The following is a 21506-nucleotide window of genomic DNA, read 5'->3' on the forward strand; positions in this document are numbered from 1 at the left end:
TCAATGACAAAAAAATGTCATTAAAACTGTGTTTCTATTGGTATCTAACCCCCTTTTAAAAATTATGTTTTTATTCTCTAAGAATGAGACATTTATATTTACTTGTGGGTCCACATCATAGACTGTATATAAAAGATGGACGGAGCCTCCGTGACGTCACCTGTAGGTTTCTGAAGAGCTGAATTGAAGCTCATTGGGCGGTTCCCATCGTTGCCATCTTGGCAGCGTCACACATGTTTGTCATTCCCGGAAAATCTAAAAATGGGCAAAGAGGTCGAGCTGAGAAGGGGACTTTGAACGTGGGGGTAGATGATTGACAACCATCAAACTCAAAGCTTTTGATTTGATTGTAACTAAGCGCTAACCTCGGGCTAATGGTGGCTAACCAGCTAATGAAGGTAGGCGGGCTAAAGCTTAGGCACGCCGTTAGCTGGCTAAAACCTGCGGTTGTGCTGCACTCTCTCTTCTTTCCACGGATATTGGATACATGGCAATCAAAAGGACACGCCCCTAATTATGCCGAATTTCAATATCAAATAACATCCAAACGGGTGAGTTAGAAAAAAATTCACTCCCCTCACAGTTGTCATGAAGGTAAACTTGACCTATTAATCCTAAAATGGATTTTTGTACCAGGCTTTAAACATGTTTATTTCTGCTGTGAATTTGGTCTTTTTAACATGGGAGTCTATGGGGATTTACTCTGTTTTGGAGCCAGCCCCTAAAAGATGAGGGGGGAACTGCAATTTTTTGCACTTCTGGATAGGCCTCACATTTTACCTGCAGAGGTTGCCTCTTGGTCCACATCCATGACAGCTGCCATATACATGCCAACATTTTTACTACGGTATCTCTCTAATTTGTCTAAGTAACGCCTTTCTAAGTCTCTCTAAGTAATGCCTTAAGGCCCATTTATGGTCCCCTTTTGTATGTAATTGGGTACGTCTGTTTCAAACGTCACTGCTCCCATACTTCCATGCGTCCTTTACATTAATATGGTTGTTAGGCAGTATGTCTACCAGATGGCAGTGCAGAGATCACGTAAACATCCAGTCTGTTTACATGCAGCTTTGTGTTTTCAAATAACATTTATAAACGAATAATTACAATGTGTTTAAAGTTTCACGCAGCTTCGGTTTTTATTAATTATAAAAACTTCTTTTCTGTCTCTTTGTGCAGTTTCGTTATAAGAGGAGAGTTTACACGCAGAGCTACGTGGACGACAAGCAGCTGGCGAAGCTGCACACAAAGGTACAACATCATGTGACGTTTAAACCAGGGCATATCAGTTCAGTCCTACAAGAGCCACAGTCCAGCAAGTTTTCCATGTATCCCTGCTCCAACACACCTGACTCAAATAAATGAGTCATTGTGATTGGCTGTTAGATCCATTTTGTTGATCTAAGGGTTAACATGGATGACAGATACAGTAAAAACATTCAGTGATGAACTGACTTTGTTCTTTCAGGCCAACCTGAAGCGCTTCATGGAGCATGTTCATCAGAAGAATGTGGAGAAAGTTTCCAAATGGTTGGAAAAAGGTCTGGACCCCAACTTCCACGACTCGGACAGTGGAGGTGAGCAGGATCAGGAAGCAGTCAGATTCTTGCTTTCTGCAGGATTCCATCACTCAGTAACAAAAAAACACACCTTGAAGAATATGTTTATCAACGTTTAATCTCATCCTAACGCCTGTATGTGTAAATTATCTATGAGGTGAGTTTAGAAATTATTTTAAATTACGTGAATCTTACAGAGCGACAGAAGATGCTGCATCCATGTTCAAACATTCCTCAATGGTAAATGGTCCGTATTTATACAGCACTTTACTGTACTTGATACCCAAAAGTGCTTTACATTGTACATCACATTCACCCATTCACATACACATACACATTCACACACTGATGGCGGAAGCTGCCATGCAAGGCGCTCGACCACGACCCATCAGGAGAAATTTGGGGTTTGGTGTCTTGTTCAGGGAAACCTCGAGGATCGGCGGAGGATCGAACCGGCAACCTACAAAACGACCACTCTACCCACTGAGCCATGCCGCTGTTCAGTTTATAAGTCAGCAGGGGGTGAAGTGAGATAACACTGAGCCCAAAGTTAGACTTGCAATCTTTACATCTTGTAGATCACCATGGTAACTGATCAGAGCCAGCCTGAGCCTTCATTACCCCCCCAGACCACCTTTTACTGGTGACTGGATTTCATACACTGTAAATATAACACACCCTTTCATTAGAATTATTTGTAGTTGAGTTTTCATCATACTGGAGTCACTCTGGTTCTGGTTTTTATTTAAAAGTAAGTGAAAACGTCAGCAAACAAGTCACATTTACAGTAAACAAGCTGGCCAGCTGAGTTTCTTTTGTTTTTAAGAACGTTCGTATCTCTAAACTTGCCACTTGGTGAAAATCTCTGTTTTTCAATCCAGATATTCAATTGTATAGATCGTAAGTTTTTTATTTTGGGTGGTGGGGTTTCTGCCATAATTAAGCTTTCATTGTTAATAAAATGTGTCATGATCTCTGCCTATGGGCGGGACTTTCAGAAAAAACAGGGAATGCTATTTTTTTCCACATTAAAACATCTATAGTGTTAGTTGGCCATTCACGATGATTGTTCTTTCCCTGTGGATAACGGCAACGTTTGCCTTTGATTTTTCGCTTCTGGACATAAATGGTTGTTTGGAGGTAACTATGATCATTTGTCAACAAAATAATCTGATGTGTCATTTAACACGTCACCTTTTTCAACAAGTTAAGCTTTACAAGGGAAAGTTGTGTCTGCTTGTTGGCGCGTCAGCTAACATCAGTGAATATTTTAACATTAGCTTACAATGTCACTGAGTTTAGGGAAGGCTATCTCCACTGCTTCTGTACTTTTCTCTGATATTAATTGACATTATTGTCATAAAATGAGAAGGGCCTCCCAGACTGAAACTAACTTTTCTGCAACCAGCAGAAAAGTTCAGACTTAGTGTGATGTGCAGCAGCATCGCTGCTCCTTCTTGGATGCTTTGTGATCTTGTTTGTAAATAATTGTTTAAAGGCAGATTTTGTATTGCTTAATGCTGCACATGTAATTTATGTGAGGACGCGGAAGATGGAAACAACTGACAAAACATATAACTTTGTCGGCTCTGATTCCACAATAGCCTCAAAATTGATGCACATGTGTAGTGTCTATACTGATTTGTAGAAACAGCGTGCTGTGTGTGATGTCACTTCTTCTTTAGGGTCATAAAGTGTTCACACTGGAGTCTGATGGAGGTCCTATTTAGACTATAATGTTAACAACCATGCAAAAAAACAGGTTGTTTCAGCTCTATATCTGTTAAACACTCAGCAGCTCATCTGTCTTTGTGTCTCAGAGTGTCCTCTGACTCTGGCGGTGCAGCTGGAGGAGAGCTGCGAGCTGATCAAAGTCCTTCGCAGTGGAGGAGCTCACCTGGACTTCAGGACCAGAGACGGCATCACGGCTCTGCACCGGGCTGTCCTCTGCAGAAACAGCGCCGCCCTCACGGTGAGTCCGTTCCCCAGCTCCATACTTCACCCAGACCCACTGAACACGCCTTGAACCGTGTCTTTGTCCCCAGACTCTGCTGGACCTTGGAGCCTCTCCGGACTACAAGGACAGCAGGGGTCTCACGCCACTGTACCACTCATCCATGGTGGGCGGCGCCCCCTACTGCTGCGAGCTGCTGCTGCAGGACCACGCCAGCATCGGTAGGGAGGCTGCACTGTTTTTATTTACGTTTATGCTTTTTGTGGAGAAAGATTTTGGCTGAAAGAGTTTTGTTGCCATGGTTACAGGGATCACAGATGAAAACGGATGGCAGGAAATCCACCAGGTGAAACACACACACACAATCATTCAAAACACTCACACGATGACAAGTTCAAGCTCTCAACGATTCTGTGTGTGTGTGAGTTCAGGCATGTCGCTATGGTAACGTGCAGCACTTGGAGCATCTGCTGTTCTACGGCGCTGACATGAGTTCCCAGAATGCCTCAGGAAACACCGCACTGCACCTCTGCGCTCTGTACAACCAGGTAACACACACACACACACACACCTTGCTTACATGTTTATCTGTACAGTTTAAACTCTTTGTTTTTGTTTCTGTAGGACAGCTGCGCCAGAGTTCTGCTGTTCAGAGGAGCCAATAAAGACATCAAGAACTACAACAACCAGACGGCTTTCCAGGTAAACAAACAAAACCTTCTACAGTAGATGAAAATAATAAATAACTTATGTCAAAATAATTACAATACAAATCAAATAAATTCAGGCTAAATTAAATAAATAACCAGTTACTGAAAGGAAAGGGAAAAAAGGAAATTCATCTGGAAGTTTCTTGTAGGGACGTCATGAATATAGATTTTTTTTATCATTTATTCTGCATTAATTAATTTCCCAACACTATAAATGTGTAAAATCACAACACTTATTATATGTCTTTAAGTTTTATTTATTTATATCTTTTAATGACAACAAAATATAGAAACTAACAAGAATAAAATTCCAACCAAATCCTCTCTGGGATTAAACATGGTTTCTTCTCCAGACGTTTGCACACCAATGACAAAAAAAAAAACTTCATGCCGAGTTGATCATGTTTAAACGGCAAGACTGTCCATCTTGGTTACACCCTGTACAGGTCGCATGTCCATCTCAGGGTCATGAGACAAATTAGGTGGATTTCCTTTTTTTTTTATGTCCTGCTTTGCGGGCTGGTGAGACATCCTCTATAATGACACCTTGGTCAATTTTCCTAAAACCAAAGAAATCCAACAAGGATGGTTTAATCTGTTAATGTGGAGGAATAACTCTTCTTCTGTCGTACTTTCCCATGAAAACACGGAAGGAAAGCAAAGCAAAACACAAACAGTAAGACGTGGATGTAACTTTGTTTTCCTTCCTGATATGCCGTTATGGTTCAGACTTGATCCTTTATGAAAAGTGATATTAAGGGATCTTTACAATCAATTAAATGTGGTGTTTAATTGTGAAATCAAGTAATCGTGACGTCCCTCGTTTCTTGTCAGATCAGGAAATGATACCGTGTAGTGAACCCTGACGCTAATTAGCCAATCCTCGAACTCCTCCACTTTACCTAGTGGGTCCAGCTCTGTAAATCCTGATACCTTTACCCGGTAGGTGGCGTATCAGTGATAGATGTGTCAGCTACGTAATAGCTTAATGTCATAGTGGCGTGACAACTTCTTTAAATTCAAAGAACATGACACCGAAACAAAGGAGGAGAATGGTGGACATCCAGCAGTTTGTCTTCCTTCTTGTAATTCAGCTTTAAACAAAAAATCCACCGTATATTAAAACATGTAGCTCTTCCTGATTTGTTCTTATTAAAGAGTCACACAGGAAGTGATGATTAGTTGCCCAATCCAAGATTTGCAATAAGCCCTAAAAGGTGAAGCTTGACACATTGGAACTCCTATGATTAGGACACCAAAGGAAGTGTCCAACAACAATGGGATGGGTGAGATTGGATATTCTGGTACCCGTCCCAGTTTTTGCCTGTGGAAATGCAAAAAAACAGTGTACCAGCCCATTCTGGACCAAGCTAGACCCGATGGTAGAAACAATGCCAAAAAAACCTCACTTCCTGTTTCTGATGATCAACATCCAGACATGTCTGAGAAAAATAAGTATCTGTATAAAATCACCACTAATGGTCTATGACACTTTCCCCAGAGTTCTGCAGAAACCACTAGAAAATGTCTGAAATGAGAGAACAGATGGAAAAAAATTACCATGATCATCTGATAAAACTGATATTTTTCTGTTTTTGCTTCCTGTTTGAACAATAAGTTGCAGCTTGACTCAGTAAAAAAAAACTCACCCAGTGGGATTATTTAACAAGTTGTGTTAAAATCAGATTTTTTAAAAATAATTATCAGAAACAAATTTTGTTTTCGTGAAAACAAAAACAAAAGCTGTTGCAACAATCATAAGAAACAGTGATTGGATGATTCTTGTTGCAGTGCATTCTGGGAGATGTTGTTTAATCTTTACTGCACTTATCACATGAAATGATCCTGTTAATCTGACTGTGTGTTGATGCGTTCTTTCCTGAACCTGTTCTCCGTTTAGGTGGCAATCATCGCTGGGAACTTTGATCTGGCTGAAATCATCAAGATCCACAAATCGTCTGATGTCGGTGAGTTTAAAAGCGTCATGGTTGCATGTGCGTTCACGTGACATGACATGACATTAGGTGGATTTTAACTTTGTGTGTTTACGCGTCCAAGCAGTTCCCTTCAGAGAAACCCCCTCCTACACGAAGCGCCGGCGAGTCGGAGCCACCAGGTCACCCGCGGGAAATGGTTTGTCGTCCCCTCGTTCCCTGATTCGTTCAGCCAGTGACAATGCCCTTGAAAGCCCCGCTTCCTCACCTGGCCCCTCCCTCCAGAGCCTGGAGACACACCATGACACGCACACACACTCACTGAGACGACACACGCGCCGCCTCAGGTACGTACAGGACCATCGCTGGGAGGTCGAACAGGAAGTCCAGGTTAGATCAGCGTCTCTGTCGTCCTGCAGTCCGAGCGGCAGAGGTCACGTAGAGACCAGCCCTCCTTCCTCACCCCCCCTCACCCCGCAGATGAGGAAGAGGAGGCTGTACAGTGCGGTGCCGGGACGCACCTTCATCGCCACCCGCTCCCACGTCCCCCAGGGGCCCGGAGAGATCCAGCTGCACCGAGGAGAGAGGGTCAAAGGTGGGCGGAGGAGATGGTTAAACCACATCACCTGTGTGTGTGTGTGTGTGTGTGTGAGTGTTATAGTGACCAAGTGTGTGTGTGTGTACAGTGTTGTCTATAGGTGAAGGCGGGTTCTGGGAGGGAAGTGTTAAAGGCAGAACTGGCTGGTTTCCTGCAGACTGTGTGGAGGAAGTCCAGATGAGACAGTACGACCCACGACTGGGTAAATATTCAACTGCAGCTTCGTCCACACACATCATGGGAAGAACACACGTGAGACACTAAAACGTGATGTGTGTTTCAGAGACGAGAGAGGACCGGACCAAAAGACTGTTCAGACACTACACTGTAGGATCCTATGACAACTACACCTCCTACAGGTAATACAGCGTCATTACAGCACCCACAGTCCACAGCACCTCTTACGCTGGTTGGCATATAACTAGATTTCTAAAATCTGACAGCAGGATTCTTTGTTTTCACGCTCATAGAAACTTTTCCTCTCAGACTGTTGATCTGTCCTGGTGGGCGGGGTGGTTTATTTCCCAGTCTCAGGATGATTAACAGAAAGGTGGGCTCAGTTACTCCCACACAAGGATAATTATTACTGTGCATTGTGATATAAACACAGAAGCAAAGCGAAATAATGGCTCTTAAAGGTGATATTGACTCTGTGTATGTGCAGTTTGTTTAATGTTTATGTGCAGATAACAGAAGCAATTTCAGGTCATCAAAGGACAAAAACAATCTCCCAAAAACTGCTATAAAAACATTAGATTCTGTAGAAATTGTGCAAGCCTTTAAAGGAAGACTATATTTGAATGTTAAGGGCGAGTTGGACGGTTGGAAACAATTTTATAGCGACACATTACCACTGCCAAACAGTGTCTGAAACTGACGTCGGCTCGCGGGAATAAACTTAGAACTTAGCATATGAGGACGGCAAAGCATGACGTTTGAAACGGATGTTGCTATTTACTCACGCAAGGGAGTGTAAATGGACCTTTAGTGGCCCCTCCCTGAGCTGCCATTTTACCGTGGTGGAGGTGTTTGAATGTCCTAAAGATCCTAGGAGCTATGTTGTCAGGGGCTTTATGTCCCTGGTAGGGTAGCGTAGCAAATAGAACCAGCCTAAGCATGGCTCAAATACCTCTGTGATGCATTACAACAGTGGTTCAGCGTTGAGCTTTCCCAGACGTAGGTTACTAGGGCCTCCCTCTGGATCTAGGCCTGGTAGGTGGGGGAGTCTATAGGAGGGCCCTTCCTGTAGACCAGGGTTCCAGACTAACTTTTTGTATGAGGTGCACAGTGGCCCCTAACTTAAATTTTTAGGAGCGCAAGCAGAAAATTTAGGGGCGCACACTGAAATCCGCCTTGCATTTCCCAGACGTAGGTTACTAGGGCCTCCCTCTAGAGCAGGCATGTCAAACTGGCCCAGCAAAGGGCCGTGTGGCTGCAGGTTTTTGTTCCAACCAAGCAGCAGCACACCAGATTTGACTGATTCAATCAACTGATCTCAGTCTTCAGACAGCTGATTGGTCAAACTGTGTGCTCTTGGCTGGCTGGAACAAAAACCTGCAGCCACACGGCCCTTTGCTGGACCAGTTTGACATGCCTGCTCTAGAGCTAGGCCGGGTAGGTGGGGGAGTCTATAGGAGGGCCCTTCCTGTAGACCAGGGTTCCAGACTAACTTTTTGTATCAGGTGCACAGTGGCCCCTAACTTAAATTTTTAGGAGCGCAAGCAGAAAATTTAGGGGCGCACACTGAAATCGCCTTGCATAGCAAATATTCACATTTCCTCTCATTTTCACTGTATTAGTGATAAATACTTGAACAATAAATTCAGAAATTACAATGTTTACAATTCACATTTTTTTGCAATTGACATAACATTAAAAAAACACATCTTACTGGCCGCACTAATACAAAACAAGTAGACATATTACTTGTCAAATCAAATCAGATTTGATGATTTGATATTCACTTCGTAGTCAAAGCAGAACGGCAACTTTGTCACCATCTTCCCCCATAGGGCATGGTATGGCTGGTCCATGTAGTTCCTGGCAATAAACAGCTTCAGGAACTGATACTCCTCACCAGCCACTGTTCCCACCTCCTCTGTAAGAGAAGTAGCAACTGGCTGTCCTAAAAGTCGCTAGAAGTCACTAATTTGCATAATCAGCCTAGTACATATAACGAGGGAAATTCGTGGGAAAGTAAAAAATTTATAAAAAGACAACTTAAAAATGTTTAGAACAGCAAAATAAAACAAAAAATAAATAATAACAATTCTGTCAATATTTTCTTATTTTTTAGTTTAGTTTAATTTTGTTTTTCAATTATAAGTCTTTCACATTTCACAACACTTATAACTTTTTAAATATTTTTGTCCACAGTCTTCATTAATAGACATTACTTTCTGATGGAAAGCCAGGGCAGGATCCTCCACCAGCAGCTTTGTACATTTCATTTTCAGCCTGGTCATGAAACAGAGGTGAACGTCGTCTGCGCTGAATACAGCTGGGAGCTGCTGCAAGACAAAGCCTCGTATGAATGCCCTTGGATGGGGGAGGGTCTGCACAGCACCCACTCCTCATTGGGAATAGTAAACTATGTTCATTCATGTCAGCCTCCAAAAGTCTCCAATGATAGTCGCTAGGCTTGTCATTAGTCGCTTAAAAAAAAAAATTGCTAGAGGGGTATATCGACAAAGTCGCTAAGTTGGCAACACTAAAGAATAATAAATTCCTCCAAGACCCGTCGCTTTCCACAAGTGAGCCAATCACAGTGGCTGTTGTCTTCTTCGTTAGTGTTTGTCTCCTTTTCTTGAATTGAAGTCAGTTTGAGTCTGCAAATCAGCAGCTAATTTGTGCATTACTGTGAACTACTGGGCTGAAGAGGGGAGCAGAAGTTTGTTAGCGACAAAATAAATTCAGTTCTCTTTCAACATTCGTTTCGGTATCTCACTATGGGACACGTCCTCAGACGCTGTCCCCAGAAGCCATTTTTCATTACGCCAGTTTTGACTTGCACACAGAGTAGCCGTCTTAAGGTAGGGGCTTCCTCCCGCTATAAAAACTTGATGTGACCATCTCTTTCTAGTCTAACTCTCACGCTCCCAGAAGCAACCTCTCAGACAGCAGGTTTAGCTAAAGGGCTAGCATTACTGTTCACAGAGCGAGCTAACCACTCAGTCGCCGAACGCTACCTGATACTGCACAGCTTTTTGAGAAACCAGCTAGGCTGTCACCAAACAGTAGCTGCTGCAGCTGGCCGCCATACTAGCTGCAGACCGCTTCATTTTTCCATCAGAGATGATGAATACAAAGCTTGGTTTTTTTCCTCACTATGGAGAAGGACAAGCTACCACCCAAGTCATGCGCATGCGATAGCAAAATTTCCGGGGCAGATAACCATACTAGTTGTGCTTCGTGTCTTGGGCTGCAACATGCCCAGGACGCGTTAGCATCCCCAGCTAGCTGTGAGCATTGTGCACGCCTGTCTCTCAAGACATGAAGGCGCAGGCTAGTACCCCAGGCTAGCCTGTCGTCCACAGACCCAGTGATGGGGGTAACCATCCCACCATCACAGGAGCTGACTTAGAGTGGTCAGGGAAACTGCATCCCCATGGGCACCAGCTGGGGCGACCATCTAGATGCTGTTGCCCCGTTAACCGACCCTGATGAACAGGAACCCAGACCTCTGGAGCTTGGTGACTTCGCGGGAGTCAACTCTGAATCTGGGAACGAGTCTATCAGCCTCGGTTCCGAAGAGGATGAGGGAGATATCGAACCCTTCTCTGTTCCACCGGCTGCAAAGCCGATGGCCTCGGGTGGCACATGCAGTGGCTCTCCAAATCCGACTGCAAAGGTGGACCTGCATGACGTCTGTAGAAGAGCAGCTGCAAAGCTGGGCATCGAGTGGCCAGAAACCTGAATGGAGACCACCAAGTCCCGCTACGAGGGAAACAGACTTCCAAGAGGGAAATCTTCGACCAAACAGTTGCTGCCGATCTTTCCGGAATGCCTGGAGGAAGCAACCTGGTCATGGTGTAATCCTCTTTCCACCATGAACCCCGTCCAGGGAGGCATTAAATGCTTCATTGCTACTCCTTGCCTACCAGGAGATGTCGACCACACCAACCTCAGACCTGTGGGAAGAACTGCCCTGATGGTCACTCAAGAGAGAGCCCAGTGGCTGAATTTGTCCAGTCTGCCTCAAAAGGAAAAGACTCAATTCCTCAACGTGCCCGTGGATCCGAAAGGGCTTTTGCAAAAACACTGTGAGGTGAAGAAGTGAGAAGGTGAAGCACTACAGCTGTGCCTCCCCAGAAAACTGCCACCTACTCCAACCCCTGCACCCCGGCAGATGTTCGCTCAAGCGACAGCTCAGCCAGTTTACCGCATCAGCGTCATCCTCAGCCGCAGCCGAGTGACCGCAGTCATGGGAAACCGCAAGATCCTCAGAGGAGCTTGGGCAAAGAAGCCTTTTGCCCCCGGTGTGACTCCGTGGGAACCAGCAGCTCCTCCGGTCACTCTGGGCGCCAAGAAGAAGAGGAGCGCTACCTAGAGTGCAGCCACCAGGGAGGGTAAACGGGCTCAGCCAGACGCCTGCCCCCTCCCCTCCAGGACAGGTTCTGTCCCCGCCAATGCAGATGAGGGCATGTTCAGGAATGTTCATAAGACGTGCAGAGACTGTGCCGGAGCGCCCCGCTGCAATTCAGCGTGTTGGGGCGCTCTGGGCCTACAAATCTAATGCCATTCGGCCCATTAGCGGACAAAGCACCGTAGTGGAGGATGTGTTGGGCATCGGACTAGGTAATGAAGACTGTAATCAGAGGTTACAAACTCCAGTTTGCCTCCACTCCACCCCGTTTCATCGGGATACTGCAGTCGCAGGCCGGGGGAGACAGGGCTCGTGTTTTGCAGGAGGAAATCTTCACCCTCCAGAACAAGGGTGCAATTCAGCTTGTACCACCAGAGCAGAGCCAGAGCAGCTTTTACTTGAGATAATTTCTCGTCCTGAAAAAGGACTGGGATCTGCGGCCGATACTGAATTGGCGTGCTCAGAACAGATACTTAACACGTACACGTTCAGAACGCTGACGCATGCAGCTCTAATACGGTTTATACATCCAGGAGACTGGTTCGTCTCCATAGACTTAAAGGACGCTTATTTTCAGTTCCCTATTTACCCCCCCTCACAGAAAATAACCCCGGGTTTGCCTTCCAAAGGAAATGTTACGAATGTCTGGTGCTCTCGTTCGGTCTTTCTTTAAGTCCACAGGTCTTTGTAAAATGCACCGAGGCTGCCATCACTCCCCTGAGGGAGAGGGGGATGTGCCTGGCGACATACATAGACGATTGGCTTCTTGCAGAATAGTCTCACGAAGAGGTTCAGGCGCACATCAGGGTGCTCACATCACACCTGGCTGCTCTGGGCCTCACAATAAATTCGGAAAAGAGGATGTTGTCCCCAACTCAGGACATCACATTCATAGGCTTGTCCCTAAACTCAGTCGAGTTCCGAGCACATCTCTCTGTGGAAAGGGTGAAAGCTCTTCGGGCTTGTCTGGCACTTTTCCGCAGGGGAGCGTGGCTAAAATTCAGACTGTGTCTGAGACTACTTGGGCTGATGGCGTCGGCGCTGGTGGTGATCCCATTCGGCCGTCTGCATGTGAGCCCGTTCCAGCGGTGGGTTGCGTCACTCAGACTGAGTCCGACGTGCCATGATCACTGCCGAGTTCTGATCTCGCTGCCGTGCGTCCTGGCTCTGCGTCCTTGGAAACGCACAGCATTCCTGACCACGGGCATTGGCATGGGGACCATGTTAACCAGGAAGGTTGTTACTACGGATGCCTCCATGTCAGGATGTGGTGCCACACACGACAGCAGGACAGTGAATGGTTCGTGGAGTTCACGGATGCGATCAGGTCACATAAACCTTCTGGAGCTCCTGGCGGTCTCTTTGGCGCTGAGACATTTTTGCCTCTTCTGAGAGGGCAACATGTTTTGGTCAGGACCGACAACACCACAGTGGTGGCATATATCAACAGACAAGGTGGTCTGTGCTCATGTCATCTGCACACGTTGGCTGATAGTGTGGAGTAGCTCTCACCTGTTATCGCTGAGGGCCCCTCACATGCCAGGCATTTTGAACCAGGGGGCAGACCTGCTGTCCAGAGGCCACCCTCGCTACAAGGATTGGAAACTCCACAGCGAGGTAGCGGCCCTGATATGGGACAAATATGGCCAGGCAGAGATCGACCTTTTTTGCGTCAAGGGAAAACGCTCAGTGCCCAATGTTTTACTTTCTGACCGATCAGAGCGCTCCACTGGGTTTGGATGCGTTAGCACACGAATGGTCACGCCTCCTTCTGTACGCGTTTCCTTCGCTGGAGCTGATCATTCCCACTTATGCCAGGGTGTGGGAGGAGGGCCACTCCCTCATCCTGATAGAACCCCGGTGGCTTGGGAAACACTGGCTGGCAGAAATCTTTCAGCTGCTTTGCAGCCAGCCATGGCCTCTGCCCCCGAGCAGAGATCTTCTGTCACAGGCGCGCGGGAAGATTTTCCACCCCCACCCGGAGCGCATGGCTTTGTGGGCTTGGCCTGTGAGAGGTTGAACTCCGGGCTCCCACAGAACGTCATTAACACAATTCAAAGCGCCAGATCCTCCTTCATGCACAGCGCATAATGGCAAATGGTGTGCATTTGAGGACTGGTGTGCGGCAGCAAGGGTGGTGGCTTTTCAGAGCCCCATTCCCACTGTTCTGACATTTTTACAGAGGCTGTTGGATAAAGGTTTGGCTTTTTCCACAGTCAAGGTCTATCTGGCTGCCATATTGGCGCACTTGGCACCAGGACACTCTAGGCCGCAGGTCAATGATCAACTTTGCAGTCGTATCATCAGACTTGTGGACACTCCAGTGAAGAGGAGGGCAGAGCTGTCAATGCGGGTCAGGCCTGGCAGGCCCAAACATGTTGTGAGGGTCTGCTGGGAACATCTGGCAGAGTCCCCTGTCAGAAAGAGTTCTAACTCCCATCTCCGGCATAGTTTCAACTATGTCCCAAGTGAGGCAGGGGAAACTGAGTCTAAGTGGGCTGTGTTCCGTGCCTCTATTATTGAGGCAACCAACTGAAACTGCGGCCATAAGGTTGTTGGGGCCTGTCGTGGCGGAAATCCCCGAACTCGTTAACAGACAAGCTGAAGGAGTCCTATCGGGCCTTTCTGGATCATGGGACTCCGGAGGAAGCTAATAAGTTGGCTTGTCGCGATTTGAAATTTTGCTGTGCAATAAATTTTCTCAGAAATTATTGCTATAAGCGATAATATTGCGCAAAGCTGTCATGTGTTGTCATTTTAAGACCATTTTTTAAACTAATATAATGACAATGGCATAATAATGCCAAGTACACCCTTTCAAAGATCAATAAACTTTCATTTCTAGAGAACATTTTACACTGGAACTGGAAGAAGTTTTAAATAAAACAAAACAATAAAAAGAATGGACTCTCAGTCTCATTAATAATGAATGAAACCCAAACAACCAAAAAAATGTGATAGATAATAAAGTCACTGTTCTGTAAACAAAACTGCCCTTCAAAAAATATATTAAAAGACATATTAAACATGGGGCTCAGACAGGGAAACCCAGTAAAACTGCCAGTTAGTACCATTTTATTAAAAACAAAAACTAGGGAAAATATATTGTGCACTGTTGCTGTTTGTGAAGCTGAAATATCTCCCCTCATTCCTGTGTGGTGTCGCAGCAGCGTCAGTGTGGCGTCGCAGTAGCGCGTGGTTCACTCACTGCTCATAGATCAGACTGACATGCAGTGATGAGGGGAGAAATGGGAGGTTTAGCGTTAGAATGTGAGAAGCCACTCAAATGCGTGCATCTCACGGTCGATGAGTGAGAGTTGGCAGCCCTGTTAACCATAGTGAAACCTACTGTCAAACAGAGTGTATGGTAAAGTAAGATAGGAAAAAAAACTAATGAAAATTATCGCGGCTGGCAAACTCATCGCGCTCATTTTTTCTTACCATGTAATTAATTGACTTATTGCTTATCGTGACAGGCCTACTAATGGGTATAGGCAGGCTAAGCATAAAACGCCTTCGGGGGTTGCTGAGGCAAAAATTCAAGCATGGAATGAGTTTGGAGAGGCCATGGAGAAAGACTTCAGGACTGCTTTGAGGAGATGCTCCATCAACATTGTGTACAGTGTGGATGGGGGGGTTGCTAACCTCGAATCGAGACGTTGTGGGCTGATGGAAGGAACACTTCGAAGACCACCTCAATCCCACCGACACGTCTTCCAAGGAGGAAGCAGAGTCGGCGAACCCTGGCTTGGTCTCTTCTATCTCAGGGGCTGAGGTGGTTAAAAAGCCCCTGGATGCAGGGCTGCCCAGAAATCCTTAAGGCTCCAGATGCTGTAGGGCAGTCTTGATTGACATTTCTATGCAGCATTGCATGGACATCTGGGGACAGTGCCTTTGAACATGCAAGCTGGGGTAGTGGTGGTTCCCCTCTTCAAAAAAGGGGATCCAAGGGTGTGTTACAACTACAGAGGGATAACGCCCCCAGGTCTAATAAGGGGTCCTGGAGAAGAGGGTCTGTCAGATAGTCAAACCTCAGGTTGAGGAGGAGCAATGTGGTTGTCCCAGTTGTGGAACAATGGTTCCATCCTCTTCTACATCTCTACATCCTCTACAGAGTCTTGGAGGAGTCATGGGAGTTTGCCTAACCAGTCTACATGTGCTTTGTGGACTTGCAGAAAGGTTCAACCATGTCCTCCAAGTACTCCTGTTGGGGATGCTCCGGGAGTGTGCAGTGCCGGACCCCTTTGTTCAAGCGGTCCACTCCCTGTATGACCCGTGCCAGAGTTTGGTCTGCATTGCTGGCAGTAAGTTGGATTCATTTCCAGTGAAGGTTGGACTCCGCCAAGGCTGCACAGAAATTCTAGGTGCAGCAGGGGTTGAATGATCTAACTTGGTGGACTCAGGATTGGGTTACTGCTTTTTGCAGAAGACATGGTTCTGTTGTCTTTGTCTTTGCAAGCATGGATCCGCCAGAGATAGGATTAGGAGCTCGGTCATCCAGGAGGGGCTCAGACTAGAGTCGCTGTTCCTCCGCATTGAGAGGAGCTAGATGAGGTGGCTTGGGCATCTCGTTAGGATGTCCCCTGCACCTCCCTGGTGAGGTGTTCTGGGCATGTTCTTATGCGGGAAGACCCTGGGGAAGACCCAGAACAAGCTGGACCGACTACATCTCTTGGCTGGCCTGGGAATGCCTTGGGATTCCCCCGGACGGGCTGGCAAATGTGGCCAGGGAGATAAGTGATAAAAGATGGATGGACTCTTACCAGAATTAGGTAATAGTAGAGACATCTTTTTCATCTCCGTGACAATCACACTGGCCTTTGTCAGATAGTTGCAGCGGTACTTTCCCACACAAAGGCAAGCTTGGTTGTTGACACAAAATTTAAGGCTGTGTTCACTCCTGCCCTTTTAATTCAAATTCTAATCCATTTGCATTGAAAATCTAGTAGGATTGGTATGGTACGCAAACAAATGAAGTCTGATACGAATCAAACAGTCTGCTTCAAGTACAGGAAGTAGATTACAACACAAGGCATTGTGGGTTAAACCCAACCGTATGCATAAGGTTTTTGGACAATACCCAGACGTAGAAAAAGTTCTGAAAGAAAGATGAACAACTCAAGACCATTGAGTTTTGTTGTTCATCTATGGTCAAGACCATTTTGGAGAATAGGCAAGAATATATACAGTATTAATATATATGTTCTGATTCATCTACATATGACTCACCTGGTTTTAACCTTAAACAGTCACTTTCTTCTCTGCTGGTAAGATAGACTCATTTTCTGTGTTTCAGTGACTACGTAATCGAAGAGAAGACGGCTGTGCTGCAGAAGAGAGAGAGTGAGGGATTTGGCTTCGTCCTCAGAGGAGCTAAAGGTAGAAATGGTGGGAGGGATGGAGGAGTGGTGGGTGTTTGGAGGAAGAAATGAAGAAAGATATTTAGAACAGAAAAGCTGGAAGAGGTAAACTTGTCCTGTGTCTTTTCATAACACCCACACCAAGTCTTTTTCACATGGCAGCTCTGGTTTCCAGTGAAATGGTAATAGCACACTGAAGCTAACTGGATTAGCTGCAGAGCTGACCATAAAGCAGACAGCAATACTAAGAGGTCTCCCTTGTAAAAGACATAACACGAGAACCTTATTTTAGTCTATTCCACTTTTCATCCAACTGGCAAGGAAATAGTCATGTCTAATCGCTGCTAACGAGACTAAAATTACTGTTATATTTAAACACAGTCAACCAGATAACCCAGTTAGCTTTAGCATGCTAGTAACCAAACATGCTAATGGTCAGCCAAGTCAATGAGAGACTTATGACGAGCCTCAGCCTCCTATCTCCCTGTGAGGATCTTGCTCATGTTGATCCACCTGCATTCTGAGCCAATGAAATTAAAGCATAAATAAACATATTTTACATGAAACTTCCTTCCAAACAGTCTTATTTTTAATCACAAATTGGGAATTTTTTTCAGCCTCATTACTGAAAGAAAAGACATCCTGGTTAATTAACACATATTTTCACTCTTTTCATCTTTATGCTGTTAGCTGCAGTTTGTTGACACCACAGTGACCCTCAAGTGGAATAAAGTTGCTTTATTTAAATTCACGCTGCTCTGTTTCCTCACCTTTTTGAACAATTACTTTAATATTATACAATAAAATTAGAATTCTCAGCCATTAATCCAATAGGGCAGCTGCAGACAATTATTTGTCAAGTTTGTTTTTAGAAATGAACACTTCGACATATGAGAAATATCAATTTCTCATATCTTGTAACAGTCACAAGGTTAAAAATTGACTAAAATGTTTGCAGACTGTTTTTATTCTTTATAATCAGATCTCTGTCATTTCATATTTGATTCTAAACTAAAATCTAAATAATTTAGTGGGAAAAATTGAATTAACACCTTCAAGGTTATATTAACTGTACCTTGGCATTGTCCACTGTCTTATCTCGTCTGTTGCTGGTGCAGAAAAAGACAAATCATCACCTTTGCTGTTCTATCTGTCCTCTCGCTGGTTAAATATAGAGTGGATTTAAAAATAATTTTGTACATTTTTACAGCTTTAACTCTAGGCCTCATAGATCTAAAAAAACAGCTTTCCTGGGTCAAGTAAACCTCTCTTTATTAAGTTATTAAATACATCTTGGCTTTTACCTCTTGTCTGTATGATATATTTTTTATATTTATGTATATTGCACGTCTGCATGGTTCTAATCGAATCCCTTGAAAAGAATGATGTTACAATAACCAGATATTCTGCAGAGTGACTCACAAAAGTCCAACCAAACCAAGCGGTAACCTCCGGCAGTGAAATGTGAAGCCTATCCGGAAGTGCAAAAAATTGCAGTTCACCCCTCATCCGCTAGGGGCTGGATCCAAAACAGAGTCAATCCCCATAGACTCCCATGTTAAAAAGACCAACTTCACAGCAGAAATAAATATGTTTAAAGCCTGGTACAATAATGCACTTTAGGATTAATAGGTCAAGTTTACCTTCATGACAACTGTGAGGGGGTTGAATTTTTTTCTAACTCATCTGTTTGAATGTTATTTAATCTTGAAATCTTGAAATTCGGCATAATTAGGGGCTTGTCCTTTTGATTGGCAGGTATCAATATCTGCGGAAAGAAGGGAGAATGTAGCACAACCACAGTTTTTAGCCGGCTAACAGTGCACCTTAGCTTTAGCCTGCCTACCTTCATTAGCCGGTTAGCTCACGTTAGCTACAGGCAGCTCAGAGATTGATAGGCATCAATCCCCACGCTCACAGCCCCCTTTCAGCTCCGCTACTTTGCCCATTTTTGTATTTTCTGGGAGCGACAGCAGGCGTGACACTGCCAAGATGTTGACAGTGGGAACTGCCCAACGAGCTTCACTTTTGGTCTTCAGAAACCTACGGGTGACGTCGCGGAGGCTCCGTCTATCTTTCATATACAGTCTGTGGACCAAACTTTAAACAAAGAATAAAGTTTAGCAGAAGCCATCTACATGTGCTAAAATCTGATTGGCTCAGTGGTACATTCTGCAGGTGGACTCTTCTCTCTTCAGCAACATAGTCGCTATAAACTTACTTTAATAATTCCCTGATTTCAGCCCTTACATCTCACCTCCACTTGGTTGCATTTTCAGCTGAGACCCCCATCGAGGAGTTCGCCCCCACACCGGCGTTTCCTGCCTTGCAGTATCTGGAGTCAGTTGATCAAGGGGGTGTGGCCTGGAGGGCGGGGCTTCGGACAGGAGACTTTCTCATAGAGGTAAAGGCCGTCATCAAACAGGTGTCTTTTTTGAGTTGGTACGCTGGAGCTATTAAACAGAAAAGTGGCTGAAATTTCTGTGACTACTTAATTAATTTGATCAGTATTCTCACAAGGACAGAGTATCTGCTGTGGTATTTCTTTAAATTAAATACAGCTGTGGCCAAAAGGTTTGAGAATGACACAAATATTAATTTCCACTAAGTCTGCATTATCTCCTTGATGTTAGAAAGAGATGAGGGTAGTTGCAAGTAGGGGTGGGCTACATAGTAAGTTACAACATGAGTAATATCCTTAGACATACTGCATGATAAAGCTTCTGCAATTCCATGCTGTTCTAGTTTGATATGTGTATATACACTGCTAAAAAAAAATAAAGGGAACACTTTAACAACACAATGTAACTCCAAGTCAATCACATTTCTGTGAAATCAAACTGTCCACTTAGGAAGCAACCCTTGATTGACAGTCAATTTCACATGCTGTTGTGCCAATGCAATAGACAACATGTGGAAATTATAGGCAATTAGCAAGACACCCCCAATAAAGGAGTGGTTCTGCAGGTGGTGACCATAGACCACTTCTCAGTTCCTGCTTTCTGGCTGATGTTTTCGTCACTTTTGAGTGCTGGTGGTGCTTTCACTCTAGTGGTAGCATGAGACGGAGTCTACAACCCACACAACTGGCTCAGGTATTGCAGCTCATCCAGGATGGCACATCAATGTGACCGTGCAGGACGTTTGGCAACTTGGCCACTGGCGCCCTGTGCCCTTCACGGATGAAAGCAGGTTCACACTGAGCACATGTGACAGAGTCTGGAGACACCATGGAGAACGTTCTGCTGCCTGCAACATCCTCCAGCATGACCGGTTTGGCAGTGGGTCAGTAATGGTGTGGGGTGGCATTTCTTTGGGGGGCCGCACAGCCCTCCACGTGCTTGCCAGAGGTAGCCTGACTGCCGTTAGGTATCGGGAATAGATCCTCAGACCCCTTGCGAGACCATATGCTGGTGCGTTTGGCTCTGGGTTCCTCCTAATGCAAGACAATGCTAGAGCTTGTGGCTGGAGTGTGTCAGCACTTCCTGCAAGACGAAGGCATTGATGCTATGGACTGGCCCGCCCGTTCCCCAGACCTGAATCCAATTGAGCACATCTGGGACATCATGTCTCGCTCCATCCACAGACTGTCCAGGAGTTGGCGGATGCTTTAGTCGAGGTCTGGGAGGAGATCCCTCAGGAGACCATCCCCCACCTCATCAGGAGCATGCCCAGGCATTGTAGGGAGGTCATACAGGCACGTGGAGGCCACGCACACTACTGATCCTCATTTTGACTTGTTTTAAGGACATTACATCAAAGTTGGATCAGCATGTAGTGTGTTTTTCCACTTTAATTTTGAGTGTGACTCCAAATCCAGACCTCCATTGGTTAATATATTTGATTTCCATTGATAATTTTTGTATGGTTTTGTTGTCAGCACATTCAACTATGTAAAGAACAAAGTGTTTAATAAGAATATTTCATTCATTTAGAGTTAGGATGTGTTATTTTAGTGTTCCCTTTATTTTTTGAGCAGTGTGTGTGTGTATATATATATACATATATATATATATATATACATACACACACACACACACACATATATAATATATATAGCGTTATTGCACTAATATACGCCGACAAGTGTGTGTGTGTGTGTATATATATACATATATATATATATATATATATGTATATTTATATATATATATATATACATACACACACACACACACACACATATATAATATATATAGCGTTATTGCACTAATATACGCCGACAAGTGTGTGTGTGTGTGTGTGTGTATATATATATATATTTATATATATCGCATTATTGCACTAATATATGCCGACAATTATTTAAGTGTGCATTGATGGAGTTTATGCCAAGTCTATCGCTCACGCCGCATCTGCCGTGAAAATAAAACCAGTTAAAATCAGAGTGTTGACAAGGATGAGGATCGTTGATTGAGTTACAATAGCAAACTGGATGCTTTAAAAGGAAGATGGTGTTAACCACGGATACCTGCAAAAAAATAGGTGCAACTGCCCCTAAATCTGTCATTTATCGGTTCAATTGCTGTGAAGGCTTCAGAACAACTAAAGAAGTCCCGCAAGCTCCAGGACCATCTCCTGAAGTTGATTCAGCTGTAGGATCGGGCCACCAGCAGCCAGGTGTGAGGCCATCTGCACGCACAATGTGGCCAAGATGGCACTTTTCTGCAGGAAAAACATCAGGAACAGACTGATATTCTGTAAAGGTCTAGGATTGGACTGCAGAGGACTGGGGTAAACTTATTTTCTCTGATGATTCCCCTTTCTGTGTGATTGGGGCATCTGGATGAAAGCTTGTCCAGAGAA

The 21506-nt window shown here is 44.8% G+C and overlaps 1 protein-coding gene across 1 annotated transcript in view; it reads left to right on the plus strand.

Annotated features, from left to right (window-relative positions):
* shank3b (SH3 and multiple ankyrin repeat domains 3b) overlaps positions 1–21506 on the plus strand; it is an 85498-nt gene that overhangs the window by 44255 nt on the left and 19737 nt on the right. The window contains exons 5-18 of the mRNA XM_041976921.1: positions 1180–1251; positions 1469–1577; positions 3380–3531; positions 3605–3734; positions 3822–3859; positions 3945–4061; positions 4138–4215; positions 6124–6190; positions 6282–6504; positions 6577–6752; positions 6844–6957; positions 7039–7114; positions 16637–16719; positions 18980–19104. Of these exons, the coding sequence (XP_041832855.1) occupies positions 1180–1251; positions 1469–1577; positions 3380–3531; positions 3605–3734; positions 3822–3859; positions 3945–4061; positions 4138–4215; positions 6124–6190; positions 6282–6504; positions 6577–6752; positions 6844–6957; positions 7039–7114; positions 16637–16719; positions 18980–19104 (1560 nt within the window). The remainder of the gene's footprint in view (positions 1–1179; positions 1252–1468; positions 1578–3379; positions 3532–3604; positions 3735–3821; positions 3860–3944; positions 4062–4137; positions 4216–6123; positions 6191–6281; positions 6505–6576; positions 6753–6843; positions 6958–7038; positions 7115–16636; positions 16720–18979; positions 19105–21506) is intronic.

The sequence above is a fragment of the Melanotaenia boesemani genome, chromosome 23 (genome assembly GCF_017639745.1).
Source record: "Melanotaenia boesemani isolate fMelBoe1 chromosome 23, fMelBoe1.pri, whole genome shotgun sequence".
NCBI lineage: Eukaryota > Metazoa > Chordata > Actinopteri > Atheriniformes > Melanotaeniidae > Melanotaenia > Melanotaenia boesemani.